Genomic DNA, 19,930 nt, shown 5'->3' on the forward strand with positions numbered 1-19,930 from the left:
TTGCCATCATCAGCAGGACAGGGACACTGCAGATATGGATTTGAATAGATCTTTACTTTTGGTATCTGGAGCATTTTTACAAGTACTCATGAAAATACTTGGTATTGGTGCATCTCCAGTCGTCGCTCCCCCCCCCCCCACCCCTTTTTTTTTTTGCCCACTGCCCAGTGAAATTTCAGTGCAGATCAACAATAATCCCAACTACTGGTGCCAATCCACACTAAAATCAACTGACTTGACAGGTCCAATTCAAAGAGTCCAATGGGCTCAATACAGACAAAATACATCCTCACCAGACTAGGAGGGCAATTTTACACATGAACAATAGTTTAAATAAATAAGTGTAATGTAAATGTTTGCTTGCCATTTTCGATTCCATGTATTTGCAAAACATCTCATGCTTGAATAAAAGGAAGACAACACAGGTTTGGGGAGGAATATTTTATAAAAATACTTATTTACACAGAATTTCTATTTAGTGCAAGATATTTACATAATCTAACAATGTGCAACTCGCAGATCATAAAACAAAACCAATGGTGGCGGACTCCACCTAAATCTAATTCTATCCGAACTGTGCTGGCTCCAAACAGCAAATAATAAGATATAGATCACTCTTCTGAAGTCTTTTTTTCTGTACACAAAACCAATAAATAATAAGTGTTTTTTTTTGGAGGCATTGAGATAGGCTTGGGCTTGGGTCTGGTCAGAGCTGCTTCGGCCCCTTTAGGATGTTCCTCTCACCTGACTCGTCGCTTCTGTGCTCTTCAAGGTGGCTGTTCGAGGTTTTGGCTTTGCCATGAGTGGACCTGGCTTGGAGAGCCGACTTGAGACTATCCAAAAACATAGGGTGATAGTACTGCTTGAAATAAATGGTACTTATGAATGAAACGTTGGCATAGTAATAGTATAACACTCCACCTACCATCACAGCGATATACTACAGAGCAAAGAAGGCAGCAGTATGGCATAGCAACATCAACTGTTTAAAAGTAACATCAATCTGAAACAAATATCTTGAAAGGTCTATTCTTCCTGGTGCAGGTTTTTACTTCAAGGTTGGTTCTGAAAACTGGTACGGGAGGGGGGCGCTTGATAATAACACATTGCTCTCAGGACCATTTTGTGACTGCTGCCTTTATTTCCAAATCTAGCCTAAAATCCTCATCCGCAAACACTGAGGGACAACAGACAACTAATATAGTGGAATGGAGCAAACATGGTCAAAATCTGGCATTCAAATATGCCTGACGTCAACCACTTTTGCCAAGTCTGTCCCTTTGTGTTGTAGCACCTAATCAAGCCATAGATTACGCAATTTTCTGTGGTTGCAGAAAAGAAAACCAATTTATTCCTCCATCAACACAGTCAGTGTTGACGGGGAATCTCTCCCATGGGGCTGATTTACTAAGACGGGAGAGTGCAAAATCTGGTGCAGCTTTGTATAGAAACCAATCGGCTTCCATGTATTTTTGTCAAAGCTTAATTGAACAATCTGAAGTTAGACGCTGATTGGCTACCATGCACAGCTGCACCAGATTTTGCACTTTGCAGTGTTCGACTTGGTTCACATACATGCAGTGTGGGAAATGGAGCAAATCCTGTCTCACACCGCATTGAAATTGCACGGCAATGTTATGTTAACGCAGGGCTCGACAAATTCCAGGCGTCAGGTCACCATGGTGACTAGACATTGCATCCTGGTACCTGGGCTTTTGTCAGCGACAGGTGCCCCAGCTGCTATTACACGCTGGGCTGCAGGGCGGGTCATGACCAGGAAGGTGGAGAATGCGCAGGTCATAGGCCATCTGGAAACAACGTGCATAGCTGGCCATCATCATGGGGAGAAAGCGATTAGCGGCTGGCAGTGGGGACAGAGCAGAAAGAGCGGCACAGCAGCCACAGACATGGCTGAGGAATGAGGGGCCAGCAAAGTTCATTCACGCTGGGGATCCCCGGTGGCCTGTTATCCCCACTGCTGCTGCCGGTCTCAGGTATTGCTGGAGCAAGCGGCGGGCCGGCTCAGGGACATGGCCACCAGAGCTCCTTGCTCTATTGGTGTAGCATGGCCAAGTTTGACCACAGAAGGCGGATGGAAGGGAAGGAGAGCAGGGCCTGGGAGCAGAGCCACTGAATAATCTGAGCCAGGGAGGGGGGAAAGAGCTAATGGCTGTAGCCATGATCCCCCCCAACCCCCCCGAAACACAAAGGTGTGCTCCAGCTGCAGAGAGGAGAAGCACACAAGCTCCGATGTCTGGGGATGATTAGGGGATGTGATGCTGGAGCATTTTCCATCTGCAGTGTCAATGCTGCTGCTGTGAAGGAAGGGGAGCGGGAGCTCATCACTTTAGGGCCTCATGTGCACTGGACTTTTTACAGCGGCTGTTTTTGGCTTTTTTTTTTTGCAGTCCGTAAACTCGCCAGCATGTTATCCTATGTCTCCATGCACACACAGGCTGTTATCAGCGTTTTTTGCAGGGGAGTTTTCCTAGCTGGGAAAAACCCCCAAAACTAGTAGGTTTTAAGGAGTTTTTCAGCTGTAAAGAGGTTTCAACTCTGATTAAAGCTAAAAAAAAAAAAAAAAAACATGGCTATTTTGCATTGATTAGTGTTTTTGAGCCATAAGCTCTTGTGGTGGTACAGTTTTGTGGTCAGAAAAGCCTAATTTGCACCCTTGCCCCCACAGTGGTGGGTGCCCCCACAATGGTAAAAGAGTTCTCTCATTAGGCGTTAATGCACACTGGTTTCTTGTAAATGCGGTTTATCACGAGAGGAGAAAATTTGTGTTATAAACTCACCTAAGCTGCATTTTTTATTTTTTTTCAAAACGTCTAGGTGAGTTTAACAGTTTGGGAGTTTATTTCATTGGCCAGTACCTTTTTTTATTCTGGCCATTGAAATAAACGAGGTGCTAAACATGTCAATAGTTTCAGAGAGTTTAGCGTTTTTTTTTGTGGTCAGAAGAACGGCTATTGAATGCGATTTTAGGGCGTTTAGTTTAGACAACAGCTCACAAACTCCCCTGCTAATAAACTGTTAAAAACGTCCATGTGTGCATGGACACATAGGATAACAGAGGGGAGTTTCAGGGCTGTTAAAAAAAAAAAATGCATAAAAATGTGAGTTTAACAGCAGCAGTGTGCATGAGGCCTTAGAAAGGGGCACTATGATGGGTGGTATTTTAAGGCCTCATGCACAATGGGCATTAAAAAAAAAAAAAAAAAAAGTCAAATAGCGTTAGCTGTAGAAAGCTCCATCTATAGCATTCGTTTGCAGCTTTTTTTGCAGTAGTGCTTTTCATTTTTTTTTTTAGCAAAACTATACTTCCACAAAAGTTTATGGCTCAAAAATGCTGATAAACACAGAAAAGCCGCGTTTTTCAGCTTTTATCAGAGTTCAAATGTTTTTACAACTGAGAAACTTCTCTTAAAACCCACTAGTTCTGTGGGTTTTTTCCCCAGCCAGAAAACGCCCCTGCCAAAAAACACTGATAAAAGCCTGTGTGCATGGAGACATAGGAGAACATGCTGGGGAGTTTACTGGCTGCCGAAAAAAATGCCTGAAGCCAAAAACAGCCGCTGTAAAAATGTCCTGTGTGCATGAGAGATAATAGGGGACAGGTTTGCTTTAAAAAAAAAAGTTTCCAACCTGAAAAAGTCAAATGGAGTATACGAGTAATTTTGAAACTGCCATAGCAAAACCATCAGCTTTACACGCAGCTGAAGTTGCATGCAAATTCCCACTTACAAATAGTTCTCGATTTCACCCCCTCCTGAGCCCTTCTACTAATCTCTAAATATGATGGACAGCTGCATGACCAGACTGGAGGCATGAGAGGGATGGGACCAACCTTACATTTACAGGAAAAGAAGACATTTGCATATATCTTTAGCTGTAGACAAACAAAAAAGAAGGGCGCACCAGCCTAGCGCATTATCCTCAGTAAGTTTTTTATTGCTAAAATATTAAAAAATGGCTACTCACAAACAAGCGATGTAAACCAGCATAACTCCATCGAACAACGTCCATGATGTAAGAGTCCGATATCTCATGAAAGTGAAATTCTAACGCGTTTCGAGGCAGTGCCTCTTCCTCAGGCTCTGAGGAAGAGGCACTGCCTCGAAACGCGTTAGCCTTTCACTTTCATGAGATATCGGACTCTTACATCATGGACGTTGTTCGATGGAGTGGATATGCTGGTTTACATCGCATGTTTGCGAGTAGCCTCTTTTTAATATTTTATCAATAAAAGCCTACTGAGGATAATGCGCTAGGCTGGTGCGCCCTTTCTTTGTTTATGTCTACAGTGCTTTGTCGACCACCCCGGTCGTAGAGGGCAGCAAGGCTTAGCCATTAGTGGATGCCAAGTGAGAGTCCCAGGATAGAGGCAGTCAGAGAACCTGATTCTGAGCGCAGGAGCAAGGTGCCAAGCATCGCAATTTTTCTTTCTGGGATATATCTTTAGCTGCCTGATCTGACTCTGGACATGCAGCATTCACTGAATGCAACATCTGCTTATGTATTTACCATATTTTGATCAGTCTGAAATTCCTGGGTTTGGGACAGGTTTCAGTTAAAGTGAGCATGTGGGACAGCATATGAATAGCGAAGCTTCCCCTTCCAGCAGTAGCAGCTCAGCTCCCCCACACTACAGACTCCACCTGCTCCCCAAAAAGGTTTAGTTTTATGCCCGATCTCTAACTTTTATTGCACCACGTGCTAGGCCTCAACGGTCACTCGACTTTTGCCATTGCTCCAAGCCAGGGGTCAGGAACCTTTTTGGCTGAGAGAGCCATGAACACCACATATTTTCAAATGTAATTCCGTGAGAGCCATACACTATATTTCAGGGTTGGGAACCTTTATTTAATATTCATATTCATGGGCCGCAGCTATACAGCGAGTAGATGGAGCCGCGTGAAAGTGCCTGGAGTCCGGTCGGGAAGAGAGCAGAGCAGGCAGGTATGCAATGAGGCCAGAGTGGTGAAGCACCTGAAAGTGATGGAGGCGAGTATAGGCCCTGAGAAAATGGTGGCCGGCCACTGAAGGTCTCAGAAGTGGATGAGAGAGGCAGCTCCCGCGGGGTCCCCGGGTGTCGGAGGGGAAGGAGATCGTGTCTGTCCGGGCACAGGGAGCGGATGGCAGGTCTCCTTACCGGGTTAGTGATTGCCAAGGCCCTCAGATGCACAGCACACGAGCCGGCGGCGGTACCGCGAGTAGGCCACGGGGTCCGTAACGCGGCAATCCGGTCACCCAGAGATGAACAGAGGGTAGCGGTGAGTAGCCCACAAAGTGTACCGTCGATTGGTGCAGAAATCTCCTTGGCACCAGGCACAGCTACGCGGATGGCACTGGATTGAGTGGTAGACGCGGCGGAGCTCTGGGACTACACGTCCAGCGCGGCTCACGTCCGAAAACGCCCCCCTTTATTAAAGATTTGTCTGCGAGCCAGATGCAGCCATTAAAAGAGCCACGTCTGGCTCGCGAGCCATAGGTTCCCTACCCCTGCTCTAAGCCCTCACATAAGGTTTTTTTTTTTTTCTGTAGACTCTCCTGAATGAATATCACTTAATTTGAGCACCCAAATAATTAACTCCTGGGACTTGTTTTAGTAGACTAACCCAAAGGTTGAGCATCCAGAGCACACAAGCGCAAAATCCGTTACACAACATTGTGAGGCCTGCTATCCAAACTACCAAGATGTGGTTAGCTTTGTATGGCTGGACATTTCTTCCCTCACATACTGTGCAAATAAAGCACAATAGAAGCAGGGAGGTCTTGGATGTTTGGCTAAAGACGGTTCAGAAAAACGATACCCTGCCAACAGTTTTTAAATGTTAACCACATCCTGCCGACCATATATACAGAATCTTGGCAGGTGGGCTTTAATGCCGAGCGGCAGCATATATGTGGCCCTAGGTAAACACTTTACTGTGCTGAGAGCATGCTTGCTGTATGCTCTCTACGTGCTCCCAGCACATTAGTGAATGGGTACCGGAAAGCTCACGATCCATACGTGCGATTGGGAGCTTTACGATCATGTGACCACTGTGGCTGCCAATCACAGCTGTCACATGATGGGACTGCCCACCTCCGCCTCCCAGCATTTAGATCCACTTAAAAGGCCAGGAGGCGGTGGGAAGGGTTTAAACCAATAGTATTAGTGAGAAAATAAATTTGTATGGCAAGTTTACGATCTGTCCTATCACATCTATTCTCAGAGAAAAAGCAGATGTCCGAGCAAATATAGGAACTTACCTGAGAAGAAACTGGAGGTAAAGGGAGAAAGTCCAGATCTGGAGAAACATGAGCAAAGAGTAATTCTTAACTTTTTTTTTTATTTTTTATTTAAAGAACACAATACAGACATCAAGCAAATATGCAGATACATGAAACAGGTTTTTCATTACAACACTAAAGTGCGGTTAAACAAAAACACACAGTATGAAAAATATAAAAAGGTGAACCGCTGCTTTAAATTACAATTGTGTAGAGTACGCGCTATTCCCAGAGCCCCCTTGTAGGTGAGGCAAACTTGCCCTGGGAAGGTCGTCTCCAAAGTCAAACCAGAAAACCAACTAGTGATGGAAAACAGAAGAATAGACTCAAGTGGGTAGAGGCCTGAGCCTGTACGCATCCTAAGGTTTTGTTTTATTTTTTGTTTCCAAGTATGAAAGTGGAGAAGAAAGATGCTGTAAGAGATAGAAAGAAGGATTGTGAAAGAAGAAAGGTAAGGGGGAAGGGGGATTCTTAACTTTTTATGCCTAGGTCACTTTTCCCATTTCAAATGTGTTAAGTATACAATCAGAACAAAGAGGACTACCAGTATAGAGACAAGCCCAGTGGTTTCAGAACTTATTTGGATGAGAAGTATAGTCACAGTACAAAGTTAATCTTACAAGTTAACTCCTGGCAGATATCAAAGAAAATAGTACAGTTTTGTATCAATTAAAAACATAATTAGATGATTAAATAGTGTAAATCTGACTTGGCATCATTCACTTGCAATCCTTAGCACAGCAGGACTAAAACTGGGTACACATGGGCTAAAAACAGTCACTTCGGCAGGTAGAGCTCCCTGTCTCACATAAGCTGGGCTCCCAACGAGTGAGATTTTGGGGGTAATGGATGTTGGGGGCAGCAGCAGTCACATTGTCAGAATAAAATAGTTTAGCTGGGGAGATTGTTGAATATCGCAAGTGTTAGTATGGCGATCTGCACTTTTTTTTCTGTTCAGCCCAGCGGGAAGACAGACCGAAAAAAAAAAAAAAAAACAACTTCTATAGTGCATAAGACTAGGAGAGGGTAGAGCAATACTGGTAGCCAGTAAGGTGTGCTGTATGTATGCATGCAAGTGTGATAACAAAAAAATGATAGCAGAGTTAACAGTCTACGACTGTTCCTTCACTGTCCAATCAGAAGGCGTCTACTAGAGATGCATTGAAATTTTGGCGGTCGAAAATTGGGTTTTCGGCATTTTGTGGATACAGAAAAAAGGTGCCGATAAAGACGCTGAAAACGCACATGATTTTACTGTGCTTATGGTGTGTTTTTCTTAGACCATGTGACTCAAAAACCACATCAAAGACATAACACGTGCATCATTGATGCGTTCTTGCTGCATTTTCAATGCATTTCCACGGGAATTGAATTCCTTTGCAGATAGAACAGAATACAAATATATGTCTGTGTTCAGCTTTTATTAGTATATGAAATAGGGAAGATTTCCAGCTGCTGTTGAATACCTCTGTTCTTCAGATATAAGTTTAGGAATGACAAGGTATACAGCTGTCAAACTCACCTAAAAATAGTTCACTAGGTAAAAAGCCACAAAATGAACTAAGTTCTCAGTAAATGTCTTCTTGTACTACAGATGACAATCATCCAGCTTCAAGCTGACGATTAGCTTTTCTACCTCTTCCATAATCTGTCTTGACATCAGCCCTTGTGCTGACAAGTATGTTCTAACAGGAAGAGCAAGCAGAGTTATGACTCATCAGTCTGCTGCTGCTCTTCCTTGTTTGCCTTATAATGAGCTAGGAGCGAACCCAAGGTGTATTGCTTAACGAGACACTGTCATCAATTAACACTTTACAGGCAGCTAACAAATTATATGTTAGAAGTTAACATATTGTGAAGCAACCCTCCATTCAGCAATTCGTTATGCCTTTGTCAGTAACAGCACCGTAGTTTTCTACAACCGCTAACCTTCCGAGTGTGTGAGAGGTTCTGTACCCAGCATCCTGCACTGCCCCCCCACCCCCCCTTCACCAGGGTATCTGGCTGATGAGTGAAGCCTTCAGAGCCCAAGGCTGTGCATGGGAAAGTGCCTGCACGTCATCAGTGACAGTTGTGAATTGCAATGCTTGACACAGGCAAGAAAAAAAAAGAAAAAAAAAAAGAAACTTTGCCCAAACACCGATGTCAAACACAAAACTAGGTTAGGGTTCACAGGCGGGTGGGGGGGGGGGGGGTTTGGGGGATCTGCTTGGGGAAATGCAGAAAGCCTCCAAGATCCCAGAAAGTTTTGGAGATAAAAGAAAACTAGTCAGTCATTCACCTAGCAGACCTAGGGTCACCGGTTAAAATCCCAACCACAACACCTAGCCAATATTGGGTGTCTATACATTTAACGTTTTTATTTTTAAACTGTCCTTTTAAGAAATTTTTTGCTGTCACAAGGATTGTAAACATTTTGACAGTAATAGGCAGTGACAGGTACTCTTTATGGAGGGATCTGGGGATCTATAAGACTCCAAACCCCTCCTCTGCACTTAGAAGCATTTAAAATGGCATGTATGGATGTTTTGAATATGGTCATTTTTTTTTTTTTAATCTGGCGCCTTTAAGGCTCCAGTAACCAGATGTAATGTCATGACATCGCTTCTGGGTTACTACATCAGAGACACGATCAGAGCCGATTCCGGCCTTGTTCAGATCTTCGGCCAAGCCGGTGGACATGCCGACTGATCGCTTGGGCCTCCCAGTGGGACGAGAGACCCGGGAGGAGCGGCAGCAGAAGGTTGTTATTGCAAGAAATCTGACAGTCGGCTCTTAAAACAAAAAAACAGTACCAGGGTGGTGTAACCCCTTGAAGCAATATCGGTAAGTTTGTGACCGATACGGATTCTACTTACAAAAAAAATAACAAAATAAAAAGTGAATATCGGCACTCCATAATAGGCTGCACCAATAATCTGTCGACCCCTAGATTCCTCCAATTTCCTCCCACACTCCAAAGACATGATGGTAGGTTATTTGGACCCTGCCTAAATTGGCCCTGGTCTATGAATGAGTTCCGGACCTTAGATTTTAAGCTGAGGGTTGAGGACTGATGTGAATATACTATATATATATATATATATATATATATATATATATATATATATATATATATATATATATATATATATATATATATATATATATATATATATATATGTAAATTGACGGCGCTATACAAGTACCGATAATAAATAAAACAAGGCCCTTCAAATGAGTTGCTATGAGAACAGCATCAAAGTTCATTTCAAACATTTTATTTATACGAGCGGCATGAAAAAAGTGTTTGATGACTAACTGGTTCATAGAACATTCTAGGGGCGTTGTCTGGTGGGACAAATAATGGGATTTTTGACATACCGTAAAATACATTTCTCTGATGTTCATTGACGGACACAGCTCCTGATGATTCTTAACATTAGGTTATACTGCCCCCTACAGGAGTAAGATTCTAGGCAGGAAAAAGCTTTACTACACCCATGGGCAGTCCCAGGTAGTACATACCCACTCTCAGCTATAGGCACTCAGTTTTGTTACAATCAGAGTCAGAAGAAAGCCAACTCCACAGAGGGGTGGGTGCTGTGTCCGTCAATGAACATCAGAGAAATGGCATTTAGGGTAAGTCAAAAATCCCATTTTCTCTTTCGTTCATTGACGGACACTCCTGATTTTCATAACCATTGGGACGTCCCAAAGCATGAGGGGTGGGAAAACAGGAGAAAAAAATTCCAAGGCCAACTATAGCCAACCAGGCAACATGGAGCTCAATCCTAAACAACTGGAGCGCACCTGAAAAAAACCATACACCCTCAAAGAGGACCAGGTCCTCTAAACAGCAGCCTGCAAAAACTTTTAGCCAAAAACAGCATCTACAGATGCCAAACACATCCACTTTATAAAACTTTGTAAAAGTGTGCACAGACAACCAAATGGTTGCCTTGCAAACCTGCATGTCTGATGACGGAAGGCACAGGAGGCACTAAGCACCCTAGTAGAGAGTGTGCCTTAACAGGAAAAGAAGATACCTAACCCCTAATTGAATAGGCCTGAATCACTGTCTGTCGGATCCATCTGGAAATGTTCCCAGCAGAAATGACCAACCCTTTTCGAGGTCCAATCGTGAGTACAAATAGTGGGTCTGACTTCCTAAAAAATTCCATAGCTGCCAGGTACACCCAGATTGCCCAAACCACATCCAAGGCATGCAAAGCAATTTCCTTAGTAAGTTTAGGCCTGGGACATAGGGAAGGCAACACAAGGTCTTCATTCAAATGGAAATCAGAGATGACCTTTGGAAGGAACAACAGACAGGGAAGAAGAACCACCTAAGCTCCGTAAACCAACAAGGTGAAAGTGAAGGTAAGGTCAACGACAAGACAACGCCGTCCGCTCAGACATCCTGTATGCAGAAGTAATATCCACCAGAAGGGCCACCTTCTGGGACAACGTAAGCAGGGGAATCTCCTGATATTTTCGAAGGGAGATTCCTGGATAACTGACAACACCAATTTGAGGACCCACGGCGGTAATGGAGACTGCACTGGAGAAACCAAGTGTCCAGCTCCCTGGATAAAGGTACGCACCAAGGAAAATGTGGTCAATGGACTTTGAAAGAAAAATTGCCAAGAAAGAAAAAAAATCGACAAGACCGAAACCTATCCCAAGATGGTACTCAAGGCTAAGCACTGCTTAACCCCCCGTTTGAGGAAAGCCAAGATCCGAGCCACCGAAAAGGAGCAAGGGAGAACTCCAAAAGACTCCCATCACGCAACGTACGTCTTCCAAATACGATGGTAGATCTTCCTAGAGGTAGAATTTCTAACCTTTAAAAGCGAAGGAATCGCCAATCCAGACAAACCTCTATCCTTCAGCACCTAGCTTTCAACAGGCAAGCTGCTGAAAACCAGCGACTGTAAAGCAGGGTGGAAGATTGGTCATTGAGACAGCAGATCTTGACTCAGAGGAAGTCTCCAAGGAGCATCAGCTACCAGCCATACCAGATCGGCGTACCAAGACCGGCGAGGCCAGTCTGGAGCCACCAGAAAGACCGAAATACCTTGCTGCCTCGATCCTGCACAGGAGTCTTGGCAGAAGTTTGAGAGGGGAGGCATAAAATCAGACAATACTGACGCCAAGGAGCCACGATTTCCCTGTCAAAGTGCCGGAGAACGAAGCCACCTCTAGAGACACTGGATTCTTGTCCAATTTCACTAGAAACTTTTTGCAGAGATCTTGTGTGGAACTGTGTAAACGGAACCGCCTTTAAAGTAGACACCATCAGTCCCAGCAACCGCATGCAAGCCCGGACGGAGGGATGACCGTCTGCTGGACAACAGAAGCTGAATTGCCACCTGCAATTTCTGGAGTTTTTCCAGAGAAAGCAACACTCTGGCTGAGGCCGAATCCACCCAGATAGTCCAGTTTTGTGGATGGAACCAGAGCAGAATTCTAAAGGTTCAGAATCCAACCGAACTCCCACAGAGATTTCAGAGTATACTTCAAGGTGACCATCAGAGAAGTCGGAGAATCTGCTCGCAGAAGATCGTCCAGGTACCCCAGTACCGCAATCCCCCCAAATGCAACAATGCTAGCACCGAGGCCAACACTTTGTGAAGACCCGAGGAGCGGAGGCGAGACCAAAAAGGTAAAAAAACGCCACAAACTGATAATGCTCCTCGCCCCCGGCAAAGTGGAAGAAGTGCTGGTGACCGCCTCTTCATATTCGTTACATATGGGGTATTAGACTTTGCTCCGAAGGAGTAGCTAGGCAACAGAATATGTTAACATTAAAGCTTTTAACATATCCCACCCTCAAGGGGTGGTCCCCTCAGTCAATACCCTCCTACTTCCTGCAACCATATCTCAGTTTTAGTGGAATAGCAGTAGAGTATACAACCAAACCCCAAAAGAGGGGCGGGGGCGGCGACTGTCGGAGGACTCAGAGAAAGGAATTTTACAGGTAAGATTTTACAAAAATTCCGTTTTCTCTTACGTCCTCCGACAGTCGCCGCCTCTTTATATTCGTCACATATGGGGATGTCCCAAAGCAGTGCAAACATGAGGGGTGGGAAACGCATCCGCGCCGAAAAGGCAACGCAGTCTCCGCATCAAAGAAAGGAACCTTACCAAAGGAAGGAACCCAGCTGGGCAACAGGAAAAAACAGGTGCTCAACAGGAGCAACAACCCAGGAAAAGACAAATAACCAGGGAATAAAAAAAAACTTATCCCAACAGCCAGTGGTCCCCACAAGGGACCCTAGGGCAACGCCGCACTAAGAACCTTGCGGCCAAAAGGAAGCATCCGCAGATGCCTGAACATCTACTTTGTAGAATTTTGTGAAAGTGTGCACGGTCGACCAAGTCGCCGCCTTACACACCTGGGCTACAGAAGCCCCATGACGACAGGCCCAAGACGTACTCAGAGATCTAGTAGAGTGCGCCTTCACAGGCACAGGGGGAACCTTCCCCTGCAAAGCATAGGCCTGTTCAATGGTCTGCCTGATCCATTTTGCGATGGTAGAGGCCGACGCCGCCATGCCCTTCCGAGGACCCTCTGGAAGAACAAACAAGGAATCCGTCTTTCGAAAAGACTCAGTCGATTTAAGGTAAACCCTTACCGCCCGAACAACATCCAGAGAATGTAATCTCACCTCCTTTGGATGTTTAGGCTTCGCGCACAGCGAAGGCAAGACAATATCCTCATTAAGATGGAATTCCGAAACTCGTTTCGGAAGAAAAGAAGGATTAGGTCGCAAGACCACCTTATCCAAATGAACAACCAGATACGGAGACTTGCAGGACAAAGCTGCCAGCTCCGACACTCTGCGAGCCGAAGTGATCGCCACCAAAAAGGCGACCTTTTTGGACAACATAGACAACGAGATCTCCCTGATCTGTTCAAAAGGAGCACGTTGCAACACAGACAGAACGAGATTCAAGTCCCAAGGGGGCAAAGGATCCCTCCTAGGAAGAACCAGATGCCGCACACCCTGAACAAAAGTGCCAACCAAGGAGTTGGAAGCCACGGGACGTTGAAACAGAACGGCCAGCGCAGACACCTGACCCTTTATCGTAGCCAGCGCCAAACGCTGATCGACACCCGTTTGAAGGAAGGACAGCACTCGGGAAACCGAGTACCTGCGGGGTGAAAACCCCCTGGACTCACACCAGGCAAAATAGGCCTTCCAAGTACGGTAATAAACCTTCCCCGAGGAAGACTTCCTCGCGTTGATCAAAGTATGAACGACCTCTGGGGAGAGACCCTTCTCCTTCAGGACCTCGGTCTCAACAGCCAGGCCGTCAAAGCCAGCGACTGTAAAGCAGGATGGTATATCGGTCCTTGAGACAGGAGATCGTCTCGAAGAGGCAGACGCCACGGAGCGTCGACCGCCAGATTCACGAGGTCTGCGTACCAGGACCGGCGAGGCCAGTCCGGTGCCACAAGAATCACCGTGCTGCGTTCCGAGTGTAACCTGCGAAGGAACCTGGACAGCAACTGAATCGGTGGAAACGCGTACATCAGCCTGTACTGATGCCACGGGGCCACTAACGCGTCCGACGCGTCTGCCCGAGGGTCGCGCGTCCTTGCCACGAACCTTGTTGTTGAGACGAGACGCGAACAGGTCCACATCTGGAAGACCCCACTTCGCGCACAACATCTAGAAGACAGCCGGGTGGAGAGACCATTCCCCCTGATCCAGGGTCTGGCGACTCAGATAGTCCGCCTGCCAGTTCTCCACCCCCGGAATGTGAACCGCCGTTATCGCCGGGACATGAGTCTCGGCCCAAGACAGAATGTCGGCCACTTCTCGAGCCGCTCGGGCACTCCTGGTGCCCCCTTGGTGGTTGATGTAGGCCACCGCCGTGGCATTGTCCGTCTGCACCAGAACCGGGCAGCCCTGCAGCCGGTCCGTCCAGCGATGAAGACAGAGACTTAATCGCACGCAATTCCAGAATGTTGATCGGAAGGGAAGACTCCCCCTCCGACCAAGTTCCCTGGGCGGACAGAACGCCCAGAACACCACCCCAGCCCGACAGGCTGGCATCCGTGGTGATCACCGTCCACGAGATAGGACGAAACGACTTGCCCCCGGACACCATCGGGGACTGGAGCCACCACAGAAGGTCTCTTCTGGTGCGATGACTCAACAAGATTTGAAGATCCAGAGATTGAGGTCGCCCGTCCCACATGGACAGGATCTCCGCTTGGAGACCCCGCGTGTGAAACTGGGCGAAGGGAATCGCCTCGAAGGCCGAGACCATCAATCCCAGACATCTCATGCACGTCCGCAGAGACGAGTGCGGAACGTCCCTGAGGGACCTGACTTCCTCCTGAAGAGTTCTGAGTTTGTCTTCCGGCAGGAAGACCTTCGCCTGCACCGAGTCCAGAATCATTCCCAAGTAGGGAAGACGAACCGACGGACTCAGTGTCGACTTTGGAAAATTTATCATCCAACCAAACTCCTGCAGAGTTTGCATCGTGACAGACAGGTCCTTCTCCAGACCCTGGCTGGTCGCAGACCGAACCAGAATGTCGTCCAGATACCCCAGGACAGAAATGCCCTGGGCCCTCAATAATGCGAGAACCGGTGCAAGCACCTTGGTGAAGACCCGCGGAGCCGAGGCGAGACCAAAAAGCAAAGCCACGAACTGGTAGTGATCCTCCGCAATGGCAAATCGAAGGTACCTCTGGTGACCCTCGAAAATGGGGATGTGAAGATACGCATCCTTCAAATCGATGGAGGCCATGAATTCCCCCGGAACCAGGGCAGCCACCACCGACCGCAGGGATTCCATGCGGAACTTGCGAACCCGCACAGAGCGGTTCAGAGCCTTCAAGTCCAGAATTGGACGAACCTTGCCCTCCTTTCTGGGCACGGTGAACAGATTGGAATAAAACCCCCGAAATCTGTCCCGATGAGGCACCGGAACTACCACCCCCTGAGCCCTCAGGTCCCGCACCGCCAGGTGCAGGTCCCGTAAACGCTCTGGAGACAGTTGAAGATTTGAGGGAAAAAATCTGCTCTCCGGCCGAGAGAGAAACTCGATCTTGTAACCAGATCGAACGATCTCCTGAACCCATCTGTCCCGCACGCGGGCCAACCAGGGCTGAAGAAAACCGAGCAAGCGTCCCCCCACCCCAAAACTGGGTGAGGGCGCCCCTTCAGGACGCACTGTTATGGGCTGCGGATCCGGATTGACCGGACTTCTGTTTTCCAGACCAGGGCTTCTTCTGAGAGCCTTGACCTTTGAACGGTTTGCCCTTGTAGTGCGACCGAAAGGCACGAAAGGAACCCTGAGGGGGCCGAAAATTAGCATGCTTCTTCCCAGAAGCCCCCTTAGCCTTGGGGAAATGGGGCAAGAGAGTGCTCTTACCTCCGGTGATCCCCTTAATCAACACATCCAAGGACTCCCCAAAAAGGCGAGACCCATCATAAGGCAGATTGGCTAAGGTCTTACGTGAAGACTGGTCCACCGACCAACATTTCAACCAAACCAGGCGGCGAGACAACACCGCCACGCTGTGCACACGTGCAGCCAACGGGACTAGGTCCAAGTCCGCATCACACAGATACATGACACCCTGGTGGATTTGATCCACCATATCCAGTGTCGCCGGCGAGGCCGAATCGGCCACTAGGACGCGCCTAAGCATCTGCGTCCAACTTGCGACCGCCTGGGCCGCCATGAGAGAGGCAAACAGAGCCTTAAGCATAGAACCCGTAACAGAATAAGTATGACGGCAAGAGACTCCAATCTCCTATCCGTGGCATCACGGAACACAGGGGAATCCTCTGCAGGAATCGCATTGGATTTGTTTAAAACCGCAATTGCGTGATCCACAGGGGGTGGCACACACCACCTTTCATCAGCGGAAGGCGAGAAAGGACAACGCAGCTTGAACCTACTTGGTACAGCAAAAGGTTTGCGCAGATTGCGCCATTGTTCCTTAACAGCGCGCTGAAAATCATAATTGCAGGGAAAAACCTGCGGCGCCCTGCGTTTTCTCTGCGTCCCATAAGCCGCCAAGGCAGCGGGGGGACACACTTCATCCTGCAAACGCAGCGTTTGTTTTATGGAACCAATCAATTCATCCATGATTGCAAGCTCTTCAGGCGAGCCAGGGGGAGAATTATCAACCCCTTCAACTTCAGCCTCCACCTCGGACCCCACTAGATCCAGGGAGGAGCGGGACCCCGATAAGGAGGCCCCCGCCATAACAACCCCATCACCTTCACCCCCAGAATCAGAGGAAATAGCAACTCTGGGTCTTTTAGTAGATTGAGCAGCCACCAGCATCTGCACCTGAGCAGCAAGGCCAGCCACAATAGTGGCTAAATCCCCCCCTGGGGGGGAAACAGCGGTCCCCTGGCTTTCCACCAAGGCGGTAGGAAATTTGCCCTCCTGAGAATCCATTGCCCCTATAACAAATGCCGGATAATAAAGGGTTAACTGCCCCTTTAACACGCGCGGCGAGCGCAGTCCACCGCACCACACACAAGCACAATGAGACCCCCACAGGGACAATAAAACTAACACAGGCAATGGATAGGAAGGCTATAACCTGAGGAGACCCTCGCCGCTGCCTCGATCGGTGTTCCTGGAGAAGAGGAAGTGATGCTGCCAGGGCGCTCTATGAAAGCCTATGGGAGGCTACAAGAAAATGGCCGCCATGCATGTAGAACATGCGGCCGGAGCGAGTGTAGGCAAAATTGCGCCGTTTGGCGCCGAAACCGCCACTCCACAGTACAGTATGCACACGTCTGTATATAAAAAAACATGTCAGATCGCCGCAGCGATCGCTGTATAATGCCCAAACATGCCACAAAACATGCCCCACAGCACACAGCTTCTCACACTGACAAGGCTGACACACAGCGTCACACAGCTCCCCCCCCCCTTGCAGCCCACAGCATGCAGCCGAGAGATAGGGAGACAAACAGTGTGAATAGAGGCAGGTTACACAGTCCCAGACTGACACCCCCCCAGACAGACAGGTCCCCACATAAATACACTTACCTCACAGTGGCGTGGGGGACCCGCACAGGCGAACAAGCCGCTGCACATGAGGCAGGGAGAGTCGCATACAAGACGCACAGAATGGGGGTTAAGAAACCGCACAGCGTCCAGTGAGGTAGCCACCTCACCAATCATCCCTGCACCGAACAGGGATGGGTCGTTCACTGTGCCAGGAGTGTTACCTGGCTGAACGCTCGATGGCAGGCTGGGAAGCCACTGACCCACGACCTGCGACCAGGGGGATCAGCCCGAGACCCAGCCCGCATGATCCTCTTCATCCGAAGAACTAACTAAAGCTGACAAAAAGAACAGCTAAGTAAAGGTAGAGAGAAAACTCAAACAAAAAATCAAAAAAGAAGAAAGTCTGGGGCACAAAGCCCCAGCACAGAGAGAGCCAGCCACTCCTGACAAGCTAGACATTAAAACTGAGATATGGTTGCAGGAAGTAGGAGGGTATTGACTGAGGGGACCACCCCTTGAGGGTGGGATATGTTAAAAGCTTTAATGTTAACATATTCTGTTGCCTAGCTACTCCTTCGGAGCAAAGTCTAATACCCCATATGTGACGAATATGAAGAGGCGGCGACTGTCGGAGGACGTAAGAGAAAGTGAGTTTTTGACAACCCCACTGTTATGTGACAATGTTGTCAAAGTAAGTGGGAAAGAGCGGCGTGGTTAAGATGGCAGAGTGAGCAGACATCTTCCTCTGAGCTTTGCTGATGAATCAGCTCATCCTGTCCTGGGCTCACCAACCACCCTTAATCTTCTTAACTTAAGGTGGATGCCTGCCAGAACACCTGGGAGATCGAAGGGGGGGGGGGCAAGAAGTTGTGCTTTCCCCCAGTATGTCCGGCGGTGTCCAGTCCCACGGCCTCAGGGGACAGCAGGCCCGCTCCACGTGTCAGCATGATGTCTCAGAGGGACATGCTGGAGGAAATCCATTTAAAAAGTAAAAAAAAAAATTGCCCCCTGGGACTGCCCATAGGTGTAGTCAAGTTTTTTCCTACCTAGTGTCCTACTCCTGTAGGAGGCAGTATAACCCAATGGTTAAGAAGAATCAGGAGCTGTGTGTCACAAAACGAAAGATAAAATGCGGCATCTAGAAAACCTTGCTACCCCACAAAAGTGAAGCAGGTTACAAGGCATTAGCCTGGCACATGCCAATTCAGGAGCAAATGATGCACCAGCACAGGACTCGCTCTAGAAGTATGTGACAGCCCCTTAAGTCCAGCCGATAACCATACTCAAAAAAAATGCACACCAGGCCATCATGGAAAAAATCTCCCAATACAAGCCTCTATGGAATGAGGAGCAGGCCCCAAGCCTCATTCTGCCTGTAAAGATGGAGACTGAGGAGCAGAAAACAGACAAGGATCCACCATCCCTGAAAGGAGGAGAGAGGGCAAGGGTTGCATAAGAGAAATAACCTCCCTCCATTAATGGCTCCTAGCAATGGAACAACTGACCTGAAACTCAAAGGATTTTTTACATGCATGGTTTGTCCGGGATGAGTTTCCTGTACTGGTGGAAGGAGCCTCTGCATTTAGCCATTTGCCTGGAGTTCAACCTTAAATATTAAAGTGTTACTAAACCCACAACAGTAAAATCAGTCTGTATATGCAGTAAAGCATGCTCGTTATACTCACTGTGGAACCTAAGGGATTAATCCTCTGCATTATGTAAAAAGGCGGTTTGAACCTCCCCTTCTTTTTCATTGTTCCCAATCCATCTGCTGTTAAAACAGAGCCTTGGAGGCACTCTGCCCATGTGCAGTTTGGTGTGTATTGCTAGAGGTTTTTTTTTTTTTTTTTTTTTTTCTGGGAGGGTGCATGTGATGTGTCCAGATTGTCAGGGATCATGCAGCCTCATAGGACAGTCAGAGGAGAATGAAAACTCCCCCTAGAAGCTTTAACCAGTGCTTGTAAGACACTGATAGAAGTCACAAGACTGCTATATACTGCTGATGAGAAAAGGTATTTAGCAGTTTATATTTACTAAAAGAATTGCATTCAATGCTCTCTGTACTGTGAGAGACCAGATATAGTGAATGCAGGCTCCTGGGTTCAGTAACACTAAGTGCCAGAAGTTCATAGGCCATATCACATACCTGAGAGATCTGCAGGGAGTCCAGTGATGGCAGGGTGGTGGAAGGGATCCGAATACTCCACCATTGAGGAATGCAGAGAGTCTGTCTCCAGACCACCAACTTTGCCCATTCTTATAGTTGATGGATGATATGTTAACACCCTTTCATTAAAAAAAAAAAAAAAAAAAAATAACACAACACATTTACAATATGTTAATGGAAATTAGCAGCGGTTTTTAAACTAATAAAATTCTTCACACAAAAAAAAAAAAAAAAAATGGTTAAGAAGTTGCATAGCTAACCTCTGACCAAACCATACAGAACTTAATGAAACAAATCAAATGTGTTAAACAGCATAGGATGTAGAGCATAGGGCGATAGGTTGACTCAAAGTACAATTCTGCATGTTGAATGTATTCAGGTGTAAGGAAATAGCAGAAAAACAGGCAAGTGTGAATGGGAGGGGGATGATGAAAAGGCGCCATAAGCTGCCGGTACTTTTGTCTATTGTCAAGGCCATAACCAAAGCCAAGCTATGCCAAG

The 19,930-nt window shown here is 47.2% G+C and overlaps 1 protein-coding gene across 3 annotated transcripts in view; it reads right to left on the reverse strand.

The window, feature by feature from the left end:
- Positions 1-426: 426 nt before the first annotated feature.
- Positions 427-19,930, reverse strand: part of PIAS2 (protein inhibitor of activated STAT 2) — a 61,263-nt gene continuing 41,759 nt past the window's right edge. The window contains exons 12-14 of one of the 3 annotated variants that reach the window (XM_082253181.1): positions 19,409-19,548; positions 6,259-6,296; positions 427-833 (exon numbers count right to left, since the gene is read on the reverse strand). In XM_082253181.1, coding sequence (XP_082109307.1) covers positions 768-833; positions 6,259-6,296; positions 19,409-19,548 — 244 coding nt within the window. In that variant the 3' untranslated portion in view covers positions 427-767. Of the gene's footprint in view, positions 863-6,258; positions 6,297-19,408; positions 19,549-19,930 lie in introns of all 3 variants that reach the window. The other 2 variants (XM_082253180.1, XM_082253179.1) reach the window with 2 other exon arrangements.

The sequence above is a fragment of the Pelophylax lessonae genome (genome assembly GCF_965119305.1).
Source record: "Pelophylax lessonae genome assembly, chromosome: 1".
NCBI classification, from domain to species: Eukaryota; Metazoa; Chordata; class Amphibia; order Anura; family Ranidae; genus Pelophylax; species Pelophylax lessonae.